Genomic DNA, 15,207 nt, shown 5'->3' with positions numbered 1-15,207 from the left:
ACAATTTTTGCACGGCACAGTTGTGTAATGAAGTATATATATATATATATATATATATACACACACACACGCTTCTTCAACAATGGCTACGCCAATAACAATGTGTGGCACCTTAATGATGCTCTGGCAGGTGGACAGAGGCAGTCCCACCAGACTGGTGCCGTTGATGGACATGATCTGGTCGCCGATGTTCAGGTTGCCGGAGCGCTCCGCCGGCCCAGAATGCATCATGTTGGCGATGATGACCGTGGGCAGGATGGAGCCCCAGCCGCTCTCCACGATGACCAGGCCCAGGATCTCCCCCTTGGCCTTCTCCACATGCACCTGGACACGACAACATCACACATGCTTATTATCAGTGGTGGGGAAAAAAGTACCCAAATGTTTTGGTATTGGTGTAGCAGAGTGGCTCAGAGCCTCAGCCTGATGGCCTCAAAAAGTCTAATATCTCCCCCGGTCCATATATCCCTTTGGTCTAGTGGTTGAGATATTGGACTTTCACACGGGAGACCCGAGTTTGAATCCCGGGCGTTACATTAGTATCAAGTCAACACTGCAATATGGAAATACTATGTCCGGAATTCAAAGTGAAATTGAGTAAAGCACAAAAGTATATAAATTGGCATCAAAATGTACTTAAAAGTACCAAAAGTAGAAAGTATTCTTTATGCAGAATGTCCCACATGTATAAAGATCTTTTGAAAATAACCAATTTTCAAATGGCCGAAATATATATAGGACTGAAGTGGTTAATGTATGTGTTCTAGTAATCTAGTAACTAAAGTTTTCAAATAAATGTAGTGGAGCAAAAGTACAATATTTATCTCTGACATGTAGTGAAGTAGAAGTAAAAGTATGGAAAATTGGAAATGCTCAAGTAAAGTACAAATACCTCAAATTTGTAGGAAAAAAATGTACTTTGTTACTTTACACAACTATTCAATTATTATTAGTGGTTAGGCATTTAACGATTTATCGTGAATAGATTAAAATTGATTCAAACTGGTGACAATTTATATCGATTTAATTAAAAATATATTGCGATGTAGAAAAACAAAATGGCCCAAAAAAAGAAGAAAATACAGGATCTTTGAATTAATAGAAAATAATATATAGTTTTCAGTAATTTGCTACGGTATTGAAAAGAGGATGAAAAGAAGTGAAAATATGGAGATGAGAAGTTTCTGCCTGACAGCGACGATATGACCATAAGGTTGAAAGTCTGTAACGTGCTCCTTTGAGAGCTTAAAAAAACATCATCAAATGGCAGAAGCAACCGTTTGTGGGTGGTGTGTGTGTGACTGTGACTGTGACTGTGTGCGTGCGTGCGTGCGTGCGTGCGTGCGTCACTCACGTCTTTGCAGTTCTCCGACTTGGAGAAGTGGACGAGGTCGTCGTTGTACATGTCCTGGGTGTTGAGCAGGTCGCTGTACTCCTTCTGGCTCAGGTCCTCAGGGTTGATGCCGTTGGCTCTCAGGAACTCCTGGTAGGCCACGCTAAAGGCCTGCCCGATGGACTGGGCAATCAGCTGGGCCTGTGAGGAGGTGACCGGTGGTCAGTGGTGGTGGAAAAACTACTACTACTACTACCCTGTTACGAGTCCGGAATAAAAAATGTAGTTTACGTACAAAAGTATTGGTGTCAAAATATACTCTTGATACTTTTAGTAGAAAGTACTCATGAAAACAGAGTTTCACAAGTTTTCAAATGTATACAATGTATAAACTTGTAAATTTATAAAAATCTACAAAGTAACTATACTTTTCAAATAATTGTAGTGGAGTAAAAGTACAATATTTGCCTCTGAAATGTAGTGGAGTAGAGGTAAAAGTAGGTCTACTGACAATTGGAAATACTCCAGCAACGTAGAAGTACCTCCAAATTGTACTTAACCCATTTTGGGCGGGAACCCCTTTTGGTGTTAGCATTATGTTATGCTTTAGCTATTGAAAAATAGCAGATCTACAAGCTCATAGCGCGCCACCGAGTGGCGCGCTACGAGCTTGTAGGTCTGCTATTTTTGAAAAATCGAAGAACGACTGACATAGAAACATACTGTAGCTTTTTCAGAAAACTGTCAGGATGTAGAAGACATTTTTAGAATCTGATCTCAGGTCAGAATGGGTACAGTATACTTAACCCATTTAGACCCAAGACCTTTTCTAAAAATAAAACAGCCTAACAGTTTGTCAGTGGTTCTCAACCTTTTTCATGTCTAGGACCCCCGGAATTATCTGTATTTGGCCGCGGACCCCCATCTGAAAATATGTGGTTCCAGGCTCTGAAAGAATATATATTCAAAGATTTGCGCCACATTTTCACGCTTTTTCAAAAATGGGAGATCTACAAGCTTGTAGATCTGGGTTTTTCAATAAGTAGAGTAATGTAAGCCTTGCCGAGCCATGAGGCCCATAGGGCAGGAGCCTATCTCCTGTTTCTGTAGCGTGAGGCAGCTTGATGTACAAGTACACCCCATGGACATGACGCAGCTTGACGCTAGTATGTCACAGGGACTCCCATTTTTATAGTCTTTGGTATGACCCGGCCGGGGATCGAACCCCGACCTCCCAGACTCAGGGCGGACACTCTAACCACAAGGCCACTGATTTTTTTCAATAGCTAAAGTATAACATAATGCTTAAAACACCAAAAGGGGTTCCCGCCCTGAATGGCTTAAGTAAATGTAAATACGGATGGTGACACGGATGCACTCACGTCCTCGGACTCGAACACGTGGCAGACCATCTTGTACTGCCGCTTGTCGTCCTGGTCGGGCTCCGACGCCTCCGTGCTCTCCTGGGAGTCGGAGCGCGGCATGCGGCGCCGCGCCATCAGCACCACGATGTTGCCGATGTCGGCGATGTAGGAGATGGTCCTCAGAGGGTGGTCCATCATGGTCTCCTGTAGCGGGCACAGAGTTACGAGAGAAGATTTGTGTAAAAAAAAAAAAAAAAAACGAAATCCATTATTCAAATATTTAAATATATAACACACTCAAATATATTCAACGATAGCATCGATATAGCTCAGTGGTTTTCCACTCTATTCTTATCAAGGCCCATTGATAGTTCTTCCATTAGTTGGTATTATACCTGAGAGTCAGCGTTGAGGACTTTGATCCTCATTGTTGAGATGAACAGATCCACCTCTGTCATGGGCTGTGGCTCTCCATCAGGGGCCTGTCGCACGCACGCAAGCGCACACGCACAAACACACACACACAATTAAAACAGTGAACCTTTTTTAATCGTAATAGCTTTGAATATGTTCATCTCACAATATTGACATGCTCAAAACAGGACCACCGGGTTGAAAGTGGGTCTAGTTATAGTTAATTGAATGCTCAGAGTTAAAGGTTTGACTGTGTACGTAATAGAGAGAAATGTGTGCGGTAAGTAACGTCAGCGTGCCTCCAATCTGACTGGACTACACCGTGGCCCATGTGATCTGGACGAGACGTCAACAAACAGGCCTTTGATAGCACTAGTCCACAGTGGCCCCCCTTTCCACCAAAAGAACCTTGGTTCTAAGAACTGGTTCCCTTCTAGATTCTTGGAACAGCGGTGCTTTCATGGAACTGTGGCCCGCAAACCGGCACCATTGTATTCGGGATTTGATTCCAGAACCTGGCCAGCAATGTGTCCAAACCATGTCCATTTCAGAGGGGAAATTCTGTCATTTGTCACGATCAGAGTTGGCTTTGTTCGAGGCCTACAGATCTTTAAATAAATACTTTTTTGAAATGTCTATGGGGAAAATGAATGGGGAATTATTTCCTGGGCCTGTGGTCGTCATGAAAGGGGGCGGGACTGCGACGCTCTATATGGTGTGACAACACTATCCAAACAATGGCAATATTCTTAGCATTTCCATACTAAGCTGATATCTTTTCTGTAAGTCATTTTTTAAGGAGGAGAGCGTCAGATTACTGTCACATTTGGCACAGTCACATCTTGTTGACATTGCTCTTCCATCGGATTTATCGATGGAAGAGAGATCATATTTATTGATTGTGGTATCTATCTAGACTAGAGTATCTATCTACCGTGACGTGCTTGTCTACCAATCAATACATCCAATGAAATCTGTCTGATCTATAGACAGATTGAGAGATGAGGAGCAGTGAGGGAAAGAACACAACTTAGAACTACGCACGCATGCACGCACACACGCACGCACGCACGCATACACACACACACACACACACACACGGATTTAGTGAATACGTTACTGCACCTTCTTCCTGTTCTGGGCTGCTTTCTGGGCCGTCTGCAGGGTGAGGAGGAGAAAAGAGTAGAAACATTATAAGTTACAGTAAGAGGGCAGCAGAGGCACAATCATGACTGATCATGTTGGCTCAACATGTGCGTTGTGAAAGAATTATGGTACAATTAACACCTTATATTGTTAATATATATATATCCTCTATAACTCAAACCTCAACCACAATGTTCAACCTTTTTGTGGCTGGGTTTTACAAAAATGTAATGAATGAAAAATATAAGTGCTTCTGACTAAACTGAAAAAATACATTGAAAAAAATTCAATGACTTAAGGTGGTTGCACACTGGGCGCGGAAAACCGAAAAACGTGCTCGGTGTGTGGGGACCTTTAACCTCGGTCAGAAACCTCATATGTCCTAAACTGTTACATTTCAGGATTCCATTTCAGGATTCCACTTATAAAGATATTATAATTACCCATATTACTCCCGAATGTCTGTACCACCACCCTGAAAGTTTAATGTACTTCTTACATGAAGTGTGTGCGTGTGTGTGTGCGTGCGTGCGTGCGTGCGTGTACCTTGATGCGGCTCACGGCCTCCTGGGCCTGCATCATGCGTACATTCTTGGAGGGAGTCTTGTCCGACAGCAGCTGGGTGGAGCCTAGGTAGTTGGCGGCAAAGATGATGCCGTCGATCAGGTCCTCTGGGTCACATGGGCCTGGGACTGGGAGAGGAGAGGAGAGGAGAGGAGAGGAGAGGAGAGGAGAGGAGAGGAGAGGAGAGGAGAGGAGAGGAGAGGAGAGGAGAGGAGAGGAGAGGAGAGGAGAGGAGAGGAGAGGAGAGGAGAGGAGAGGAGAGGAGAGCGGGGAGGTAGAACATTAACGCCCATTTTCCACCTACCAGTGATATCACTGTCTACCAGTGATATCATCAGCAAAGTTAGCATTTCAGCATGCCAACTTTATAGGAACGGAAAGTCTGTATTTCAATAAGCGGAAAGTCTGTATTTCAATGTCGGGTGGAAACCTTGTTATGTCCAAAAAACTAAACTGTTACTTTTCAGGATTCAAATTCGAAAGCAGCAAAAGTAGCAGATCTACAAGCTCAAAGCACTGTGGTTCTCGCCACGCATATATCTGCTTGTGGATCTGCTACTTTGGATGCTTTTGTGTGACGCCGTAGTATGATTCGATTAGGGTATTCATTTACAAAAAAAACATGAAAAGTTAGAATGTCGAGATAAGATCTGCCCGACAGCAATGACTGGAAGTTGAATGGAAGTAAGACACTCACCTTCAACATAGGTAGGGAAGGAAGTAAGACACTCACCTTCAACATAGGTAGGGAAGGATGTAAGACACTCACCTTCAACATAGGTAGGGAAGGATGCCTAAGACACTCACCTTCAACATAGGTAGGGAAGGATGTAAGACACTCACCTTCAACATAGGTAGGGAAGGATGCCAGACTTCTTCTAGTAGCCTATGGAAGTAGAGTACAAATAATTAATATGGTACATTTATGCAAATAGAACCTCACCTAAATGATCTGTAGTCACAAAAGAAAGGAATTTCACATAGATTAGAATACCAATTTCCAAGTATTGGATATTTTGATGAAAGTATTTTTGTTATTTTTCACAAGTAAAGTAAATAATACTACAATAACAAATGTGGTAGTTCTTCCAGCACCTCTTTGTTAGCAGCAGGTGGTGAATCCAGAGTGTCCTCTTGAAGCAGGTGTCTGCTTGAAGACTCTGCTCCCAGTGGGAACGAGGACTCTGAACCTGGGGACTGCAGGACAAACACACACAGAGAGGCATTAGGTATCTTTACTTAACCCATTTAGGCCTGACGTCGAAATAAAAAAAAGAATATATACCTTTTCAAAGATTTGTGCCGCATTTTTACGATTTTTCAAAAATAGCAGACCTACAAGTTCATAGCGCGCCACTCGGTGGTGCGCTATGAGCTTGTAGATCTGCTATTTTTCAATAGTTAAAGTATAACAGAATGCTTGAAACACCAAAAGGGGTTCCCGCCCCAAAATGGGTTAAGTACTGTACTTTCTTTTTTTGTGTGTGCACACCAGAATGTAATAATAATTGCTTTCCCATTTATATAGCATTTCTTGGTACTCGGTCGCTTTACAAGAACAAACAAAAATTTGTATTGGTATTGAATACATAGGAGATGTAATATAATGGCTTGGAGAATATGGTACCTGAGAGTGTACAAATACAACCAAATACAAATACAAACAGTCCATTTGTATTTCTATCAGAGTTTATTGTTATAAAAGGGTCCCCCCCCCCCCCCTCAAAATGAAGTCACATTGTAGGCTCTACAGAGCTGAACCGACTTTTATTCGGCTCTAAAATAGGAGTATGAATCGTCCCTAAGGCTACACTGTCAGTTACAGAGTCACCTCGACAGATCCTGTTGTTGTTGTTAAAGGAGGATATATTTGGATACTGGTCTCTAGGTTCTGAGCCACACAGGTCACATGATATCCTACCAGGTTAGACAAAAGCATCTTTAATCAAGGAACATTATCTTTAATAATATATGACTTGATGGTAAATGTTGACCACTGTAAGTCTTTTTCATTAGAATGAGTGTTAAATTGCTCTATATTCCATAATCATTGCTATAAAGTGTTTGTTCGGTAGTAGGTTGGGATACCGATTTTGTCCAATCAGAATGGAGATGTCACACAGGATAAACAAGTGGAATTGGAAGTGACGAAACGATCAATGAATAGACACAATTGGAAATGGAACACGATAACATTTTAACTGATGAATTATATTTGTGGGGTCTTTCCTGATTGGAAAAATAAAATAAAATCGTATCCCAAACCGAAAACGTATTTTGTGTTTACGAAAGTGCTGGAGAGACCACTGCTATAGTTTTACAAAAACATATCCCTTACTGCGTAAGCAAGGGATATGTTTCTGTAAGGCTTACACCACCATTAAGTCCTATGCTATTTTATATTTTCTAGTACAATGCTGTCCTGTCCCTCCTCTTATTTTTCAGTCTCTCTCCTCTCATCCACCACGGAATATAATAAACGATGAACCATTTCAGAGGGAGTCAAACCTCATCTCCGTGCGGTGGTTCTGGTTCTGGTTCTGCCTGTTTGGTGGCGGTCTGTTCTTTCTCATGCTGGTCCACTTGGTACATCCAATAGTTCTCCATGTTCTCACACAGTGCAGCTGAACTATAAACAGAACCTGCGTACGGATCCGTCCTCCCCCCAAAAAAAGCACTGTTTTGATAAACAAATGTCCACTGGCCAGCTAGTGTACCAGACGAGAAGTGATGTCAGCGCACGTCTCTAGCTGCGTGCGGGATACTCAGGTGACACAAGCTAGGTATCACAATTCACTGTGTATCACGAGTCGGTGTGCGTGTGTGTTTGTGTGGACCAAATGTCCCCACAAGAATAGTAGAATTATGAGAAATGGACGTTGTAAGGACCATTTTCCTGTGTGTATATGTGCGTGCGTGCGTGTATGTGTGCGTGCGTGGTTGTTCTTTCAATTTTTGCAAAGGTAAACATAGACTGGAGCGATGTGAAAAGTCAAGACTGTGAATTGAATGAAGTTAATGTTATGTTACACAAACTCTGGGTAACTCTGAGGACCCCCTAGCCTAGGGGCCCCGGACCCCCATGTTTCACAGTATACTGTGAAACATGTATATTCTTCCATGGCTCTTCTATTCTTCCATGGCTTACCTCTGTAGACATACAGAGGTAAAGCCATGGAAGAATAAAAGGAGCTTTCTCTGCCTCAGTTATCTGAGCTCCAACACTAAATTATTGACGCCTCTCACAGACTCCTGGCGTTCTCGCTCCTCCACACTGAATAAATAAAGCATGGAGGTGTGGCCTCCCTCAGCACAATGTGTGTATGTGCCTTGGAGGTGTGGCCTCCCTCAGCACAACGTGTGTGTGTGCCTTGGAGGCGCGAGGACGTGCGTTCGAAACAGACTCCCGTCTTTGGTCTCCCCTCGCTCTGCCCTTGGTTTCCTGTCTCGTCGTTACACACTACCTACAAAAAGTGTGAAAAATCTGCGCGCACACTACACGGGGCACACACACACAAACTTTTTTTGAAAGATATTTTTGGGACTTTTTGCATTTCATTGATAGATTAAGTCTGGACTTGAGACAGACAGGAAACGAGGAGAGAGAGACGGGGAGTGACATAGAAAAACTTAAGAACAAAAAACTCTCACTCTCCACCAGGCTGTGTTGCCTACCCAGCGTCGTGTCAGATGTGGAGTGTAGTTTGTACTCAGACGATGTCTGTCTGTCTGTCTGTCTGTCTGTCTGTCTGTGCGACTCCAATTTGATGATGATTGGATGTTGCCTTCATGACTTAAGGCGTTTGTTTGTGAGAAATAGGCTCCGCCCACAGTGTTGTGTTGACTCACAGAGCCATTAACCTGTGTTAGAGCTCTCACACACACACACACACACACACACACACACACACACACACACACACACACACACACACACACACACACACACACACACACACACACACACACACACACACACACACACACACACACACACACACACACACACACACACACACGACAATGTGACACAATGTCAACACCATTTAGCCCCCTGCCACTGACAACATTCTCAACACACATCTTTAGTTGTGCTCACCTCGCCCCCTAGTGACGGCTGCAGGTCAGTGCATTCTGCGGTGGGACTCAGGTCCTGCCTCATCACCCACACAGGTTCCTTAGGCTCGTCGGGGGTGTAGGGCGACCTCACCGTGCGAGTTTTCACCTGGCGATGGAGATTATTATCATTATGTTTTTTTTTTATGCTGCAAGCTTGTAGACGTGCTATTTTTAAATGGCCGAGGTAACACATTTTGCTGGGGACCCGACCCCCTGGAACCCCTCGATGTAGCCTACAGTTAAAGGAGAATTCCATGCTAGAAGGCTTTTTTACCTTTCTTACCTTTCTTTATAGTCGTTACATCCCCACCAAAGAGGTCCAGGTGTTTTTTTGTGCAAAAACTCCTTATTGGCTATTTCCCCTACCATAAGCCCTCAATGAATTGCATTGAATTGAATGGGAATTGAATGGGGCTATGGGGTGTTGTGCTAATTCGCTTATTTCCATCGAAATAAGTAGTAAAGTGTGCCGCTTGGGATATTATTTACATTATGAAGAGAGGATATATACAAAATAATAATAATTTTGAGCGATGGAAATAAGCGAATTAGCACAACACCCCATAGCCCCATTCAATTCCCATTCACTTCAATGCAATTCATTTAGCGCTTACGGTAGGGGAAATAGCCAAATAGCCAAGGAGCTTTTGCACAAAATAACACCTGGACCTCTTTGGTGGGGACGTAACGACTACAAAGAAAGGTAAGAAAGCCTTTTAGTATGGAATTCTCCTTTAATCCAACTAATCCATTTAATCGCCTACAATAAGAATTCATAATACCTTTTTATAAAAAAACAAACTATCAATGTAGTGGTGAACATTCTAAATGTTGCTTTTTAATAGCAAATAATAACACGTTGCGACGCCACACGCTGTGAGCTTGTAGATCCATTATTTTCACTCTTTGTGTACGAGGATTAATCAGGGTTTAAGTGACTCATCAGATCAATAATCAATTTAGCCGATTATTTAAAAAATCTATATGAATTTTTTTGCGTTTGACTCATTGATATAAAAAATAGTTAATCCAGTTATACACATTTTTGTATTGAAAATGTTTTGATTAATCGGAAAATGCAGTAATTCTCAAAGCTTGGACATCTGCTATTTTAGAAATGTTCAAATATTTTTGAAAAATCATAATTTTGATAATCTATTCACATAAATCACTCTGCTGGGCGGGGCTGGGGGTCCCTGGCTAAACCTTTTCGGATGGGGGTCCTTGACATGAAAAGGTTTGCGAAACACTGCGATAGAGTGATCACTACAAAAATAATGGATATCTGCGGACCCCATTGCATAGCGTAGCGACGCATTGTGAGCTTGTAGATCTGCCATTTTCAAAAGATTTTTATATTTTATGCAGTTGAAAACTTGAAATGGGACATTCTGCACAAGGAGTACTTTTACTTTTGGTACTTTAAGTACATTTTGATACAATTACTTTTGCACTTTCACTCAAGTAAATTTTGAATTCCAGACTTTTTCTTAAAGGGGCATTCCACTCATTTTCAACATTTTACTATGTCATTAATATACCTTAGAGCTGTTGTGTGGAAATAATACAAAAGTCACCCCATTCTGTGTTTCCTAGAACTAGTGGTCTGAAAAAAATCATTAACATGGTGAAACACATCTTGATGATGTCATCAAGATGTGTTTCACCATGTTAATGATTTTTTTCATACTTACAATTCTAGGAAACAAAGAATGGGGTGACTTTATTATTTCCACACAAATGTTGAAAATGGGTGGTTTTCCCCTTTAAGCAAAACATTTGAGTACTTTTTCCACCACTGTGATTCTCACCTCCTCAATGGCCTCCTTGATGTCCTTGATGGCCAGCGAGATGGCGTCCCGTTTCTGCTGATTGTTCTTCACCACGACGGGCTGCTCTGATTGGCCGCCAGGCGGGCCTTCTGACGGCTCCCCTTGGCTGGCGGCCTCGAGTGTTTTCTCGGCGGTCGGCGAGTCGTCCGCTCGCGGATCGTCTCGCGGTTCCCCGTCCCCCGCGGCTCGCTCACCGACCGTGTCGACGGCGCCGGGCGTGTGGTTCTGGAGGTTTCCTTTAAAGGCAACAACAACAGATCATTTTAAATTGGTCGTTTCACACATTGACTGCCAACGACGTGGGTCTGCGTTGTCTCAAATCCAACGCTCGACTGCCATGGACGTAGATCCACGTGACGACTGGTATTTTCAGTGGTTTACCATAGAGGGCGCTCTACCGCAGCCTGTGAATGATCCCAGGATCAACGAAGAAGTGTACACACAGACATCACGTGATCACAACATTTTTCAGCCGGTTTAGGATATTGCTAAAAGATTAATAAAAATATGTTTTTTTCTCTGCTTTCTGGAGTTTTTTGAGTGGTGCAAACCACTCCAATAACCAGCTTTGTCTGTATCTATGTGTCTATGTATGTGTGTACCTGTACGTGGGGCCACGTACAGGTGATCATGGTTGCTATGGTTAGTGTGTGACGTAGTGTGTGAACAGTTGCACCACTCAGTTCACACGGGTGTGATTTTTTTATACTGAGTGCAGATTTTATTCTCCTTCTACGTATTTTCTAAATCTGCACCCAGCAAACCCCTGAACCCTCGCTGTCCTTGAGTCGAGCGAGACTTTTCCTTACGTTTTTTGATAAACTACATTCAATTAATTCCGCTATAAACTATGTACTTAACTCTGGCAGTCAATGAGTAAGTGCCATGCATTGTCCTCATCACATTTGACATCACTGCAAGCAGGGCAGTAGGTATTGCGCAAGAATATTTTTTCATAAATATGACAGTTGCATGGATGCAATATAGTGCTTTATATGGCAAGCAATTTCTGCATGGAGAGATTTGTGCAAACAAGAGTGGTTTAGGTAATAGAAGACAAACGGATAAACGGGTCCCCCCTTTTCAGTTAGGGTATTATATAGAAGGATAGCACATATCAAACCTTTCACAAGGTGATCGGCTCAGGATAATGAACCAGAGGCAAACTTTCTGGATTCATGCATCCAGAACGCTTGTGCACGTCGTCCATGCATGTGCAAGCGCTCTACAACTAGACCCACCCTCCAGTACACCCCTGTTTGTACTAGTAGTAGTCCACCAGTGGACTAGTATAAAATGTCTTTTATCTGTTGCCCAGAGCCTTAGATATAGACAGAGTTACGCAAACTGCGTTCACTTCATGGGGCCAGTCCAATGGCGGCTCTCCTACATAGACTACGCATTGAGCGTGGGGACAACCAACTGAGCCAAGTCCTCCACCGGAAGTAGGCAGAAATGCATTGGACTCAGGCAACAGCCCAGCTTTAATTATCTTAAATCCCTTTATTTTAGATTGTTTTGTAGTAATAGTACAACATAAACATTAAAGAGACTTTAGTTACTAGTTACTGTACAATACTTTAAAACAGTTGTCATGTTGCACACATGTTTAAAATAGCTCTTGTTTGCGCCGCCCTCGTTGAAAACAATGTATTTCCAACTCGGCTCAGTTCAGGTTTCCGCCCCCTCTATATCGTAACTCTTCTATTAGATGGCTCTGCTGTTGTCCTACCTTTAGCCTCTGCGGCGGCGGCGTCCTCGTCCGGGTCGCAGCCGTCGCCGTGCGGGTACGGGGCGAACTCCGCCTCCTTCTCGGGCGTGTCCGACTCGCCATCCGAGCGCTCGTCGTAGTGGTGCAGGCGCGACCCTACCGCCTCCTGCTGGTGGTAGACGCCGTCGTCGGTGGACCGCGGCTCCACCAGACGGAACCCCGCCCTCTTCTCCCTCAGCGACTTGGCACTTTCTCCCGGCGGCGGCTCCTCCTCGGCCGAGCCCCCCTCGGCCGGACAGACGGGCGCGTCGGGCGGCGGCGGTGTCGCGGCGCTGGGTGGCGGGATCGGCGCAGCATCGCCGATCTCCTCGTAAACGTGTTCAGAGTGCGAGTATTCGCCGTACGGCTCCGAGTACGCCTCCTCCTCGGGTGGCCTGACCTCCGAGCTCTCCGAGCTCCGCCCGTCAGGGGAGGCATTGGCCCCTCCTCCTCCTCCTCGGGAGTGGCAGATGGGCTGGGCGTAGACGTAGTTGGAGTAGCCGGTATTCGGGCTTCTGTCCGTTTCGGCGCGGCCGTCCGTGCGCCGGGAGTCGGGTGCCGGGGGTTCCCCGGCACGTGGGAGCGGCGGGGGCCGCGCGGGGGGGCAGGCGGGGTGCGGCGCCGCGTACTGCTGCTCGGCCTCGGCGCTCTCCGTGTATCCCTCCGCCTCTGGCCGCAGCTGGACGCCGTAGCTGCTCGCCTCGTCCTCCACCTACGGACAATTACAAGTCACAATTTAGACATTTAGCCCACCCCGGAGGTCCCGACCCACAGGTTGAGGAGCAATGCTCTACCTCAGGCTGGCCCTCGGGCTCCAGTGACGTCATGGCCAGGCCGTCGTCGCCCTCAGCGCGGTCGCTGTGGGCGTGGAAGCCACTCTCCGTGCTGGCGGAGCGCGCCAACGCTGAGTCGTCGCGCTCTCGCGCATCCTCGTCCTCTCGCTCAGCATGCTGTTGTCTCTCCTGCATGCATTATGCATTAGTCATTATATATATATATATACACACTTGTATATATATATATATATGTGTACAGTTTAGTTAGTTTATATATTTTTTTTTTATGTAAAGCCTCATTTTCTATTTTTATTTCTGTAAACTACTTTTCTAGTTTTCGTTATTTTGTTCAAATTTTACTTATAGTCACTTTGGAAGTTATCAGAAACTATTTATTAATGCTAAAATTCATTACAAAAATTACCAAACATGCCTGGTACATTTCTGGTGCAGACACTCACAAATAAAAATATTGTTTAAAGAAGTATGTAGAATTGTTGTGAATATACCATTGTATCAGAATTACATCTCAACTCCATCCCCAGCCCACCGCAGCTCTGACTGTGTGCAATGGGTTTAATGCTTAGAGTATATATGAATAGAGACGGCACCCGAGTTCTCCTCCCATCCACTTGCATTAAGTTGCTCAAAAGCGCATGAGGCGATTTCACTGTGCATTCTGGGTAGGAACAGAGTGCATTCTGGGATGGATTGGGCCCAAACACATGAACGCGCTGCCGCTGACTATCATTGCAGGCATTCAGCGTTCACGTGTCATCGTGAACGTGCACAATGATAGTCAACGGACCAGCGCGTTCATGTGTTTGGGCCCACGCTGCAATATCAAATTCGGCCACTATGTCCATTTCGCCTCAGGGTTTCATCCGGGTGCCGTCTCTATTCATATGTACTCTAAGGTTTAATGGGGGATCGCCCACTACGGCAGACGGTTGGGATATAAACACACTGTGGATAGTAATTTGCATGGTTTAAAAAAAAAATAGCAGATCTACAAGCTCTGCTTGCAGATCTGCAAGAGTGCCACGCTATGAGCTTGTAGATCTGCTATTTTTCAATCGCTAAAGTATAACATAATGCTTGAAACCACTAGACTGGGTTAAGAAAGGCACAAAAAAATTACAAAAACGAAAGAATTTCCGAGCGATCGAAATAAGTGATTTAGCATTAAACGCACCGCACACGGTCAGGCGGCTCGAGAGGGAGTTATGTAAATGTTTCACCTGTACCACTCAGGTACCACTGTAACTAAATACATTAAGGTAAGAAAACCGTTGGTCGGGAATTGTCCTTTAACCAAAAGCGTTTTGCAGTATTGCTTCAGTGTATACATTAAGCACCTTGCTCTCCTGCTGCAGCAGCAACTGCTGTTCCGCTCTCTCCGCCTCTCTCTGCTGTCTCTGTCTGTGTCTCTGTTGCTGGGCCCTGAGCCGGGCCTCGCTGTCCCCCTGGCGGCGGTACCGCGCCACTGCAGGCCGGGGGATAGGCTGCTGCTGCTGCTGCTGAGATGCAGGAGGAGACTGGGCCCCGTGTGGCCCCTCCGGGTCGGACCCCTCTGCTGACCTCCGCTGCTGGGGGCCCCCTCTGGCCCCGCTGGCACCTCCTAGGGTTGATTTGAGTTTAGGATTAATTGTCATATAAAGTAATGATTTAATTGTGGGTTGTTGTTGTGTTTTTTTGGCATTGAACATTGGAACATAAATTAAAACAATGCATTGCTGTTTGTCTTGTAGGCTTTGCACACAGGACATTAACTAAATATATTAAAGAAATGGCTCACAGTGACCACTACCAATACTTTTGATACATTTCAGCTCACAACACATTGCATCACGACACATTGTGAGCTTGTAGATCTGCTATTTCCGCTCCTTTTGAAACTCGTTTTAAT

General features: G+C 44.5%; 1 protein-coding gene across 5 annotated transcripts in view; it reads right to left on the bottom strand.

Moving 5' to 3' along the window:
- Positions 1 to 15,207, bottom strand: part of apba1a (amyloid beta (A4) precursor protein-binding, family A, member 1a) — a 43,308-nt gene that overhangs the window by 8,277 nt on the left and 19,824 nt on the right. For all 5 annotated transcript variants that reach the window (XM_079516624.1, XM_079516625.1, XM_079516622.1 and 2 more), the window contains exons 3-15: positions 14,657 to 14,919; positions 13,317 to 13,484; positions 12,505 to 13,234; positions 10,752 to 11,008; positions 8,921 to 9,046; positions 5,917 to 6,018; positions 5,665 to 5,707; positions 4,804 to 4,949; positions 4,237 to 4,269; positions 3,093 to 3,179; positions 2,716 to 2,901; positions 1,355 to 1,534; positions 112 to 324 (exon numbers count right to left, since the gene is read on the bottom strand). In XM_079516624.1, coding sequence (XP_079372750.1) covers positions 112 to 324; positions 1,355 to 1,534; positions 2,716 to 2,901; positions 3,093 to 3,179; positions 4,237 to 4,269; positions 4,804 to 4,949; positions 5,665 to 5,707; positions 5,917 to 6,018; positions 8,921 to 9,046; positions 10,752 to 11,008; positions 12,505 to 13,234; positions 13,317 to 13,484; positions 14,657 to 14,919 — 2,534 coding nt within the window. The remainder of the gene's footprint in view (positions 1 to 111; positions 325 to 1,354; positions 1,535 to 2,715; positions 2,902 to 3,092; positions 3,180 to 4,236; positions 4,270 to 4,803; positions 4,950 to 5,664; positions 5,708 to 5,916; positions 6,019 to 8,920; positions 9,047 to 10,751; positions 11,009 to 12,504; positions 13,235 to 13,316; positions 13,485 to 14,656; positions 14,920 to 15,207) is intronic.

Source organism: Electrona antarctica (assembly GCF_951216825.1).
Source record: "Electrona antarctica genome assembly, chromosome: 12".
Taxonomy (NCBI): Eukaryota; Metazoa; Chordata; class Actinopteri; order Myctophiformes; family Myctophidae; genus Electrona; species Electrona antarctica.
The sequence above is the reverse complement of the archived record's forward strand: the minus strand, read 5'-3'. Positions and strand labels throughout refer to the sequence as shown.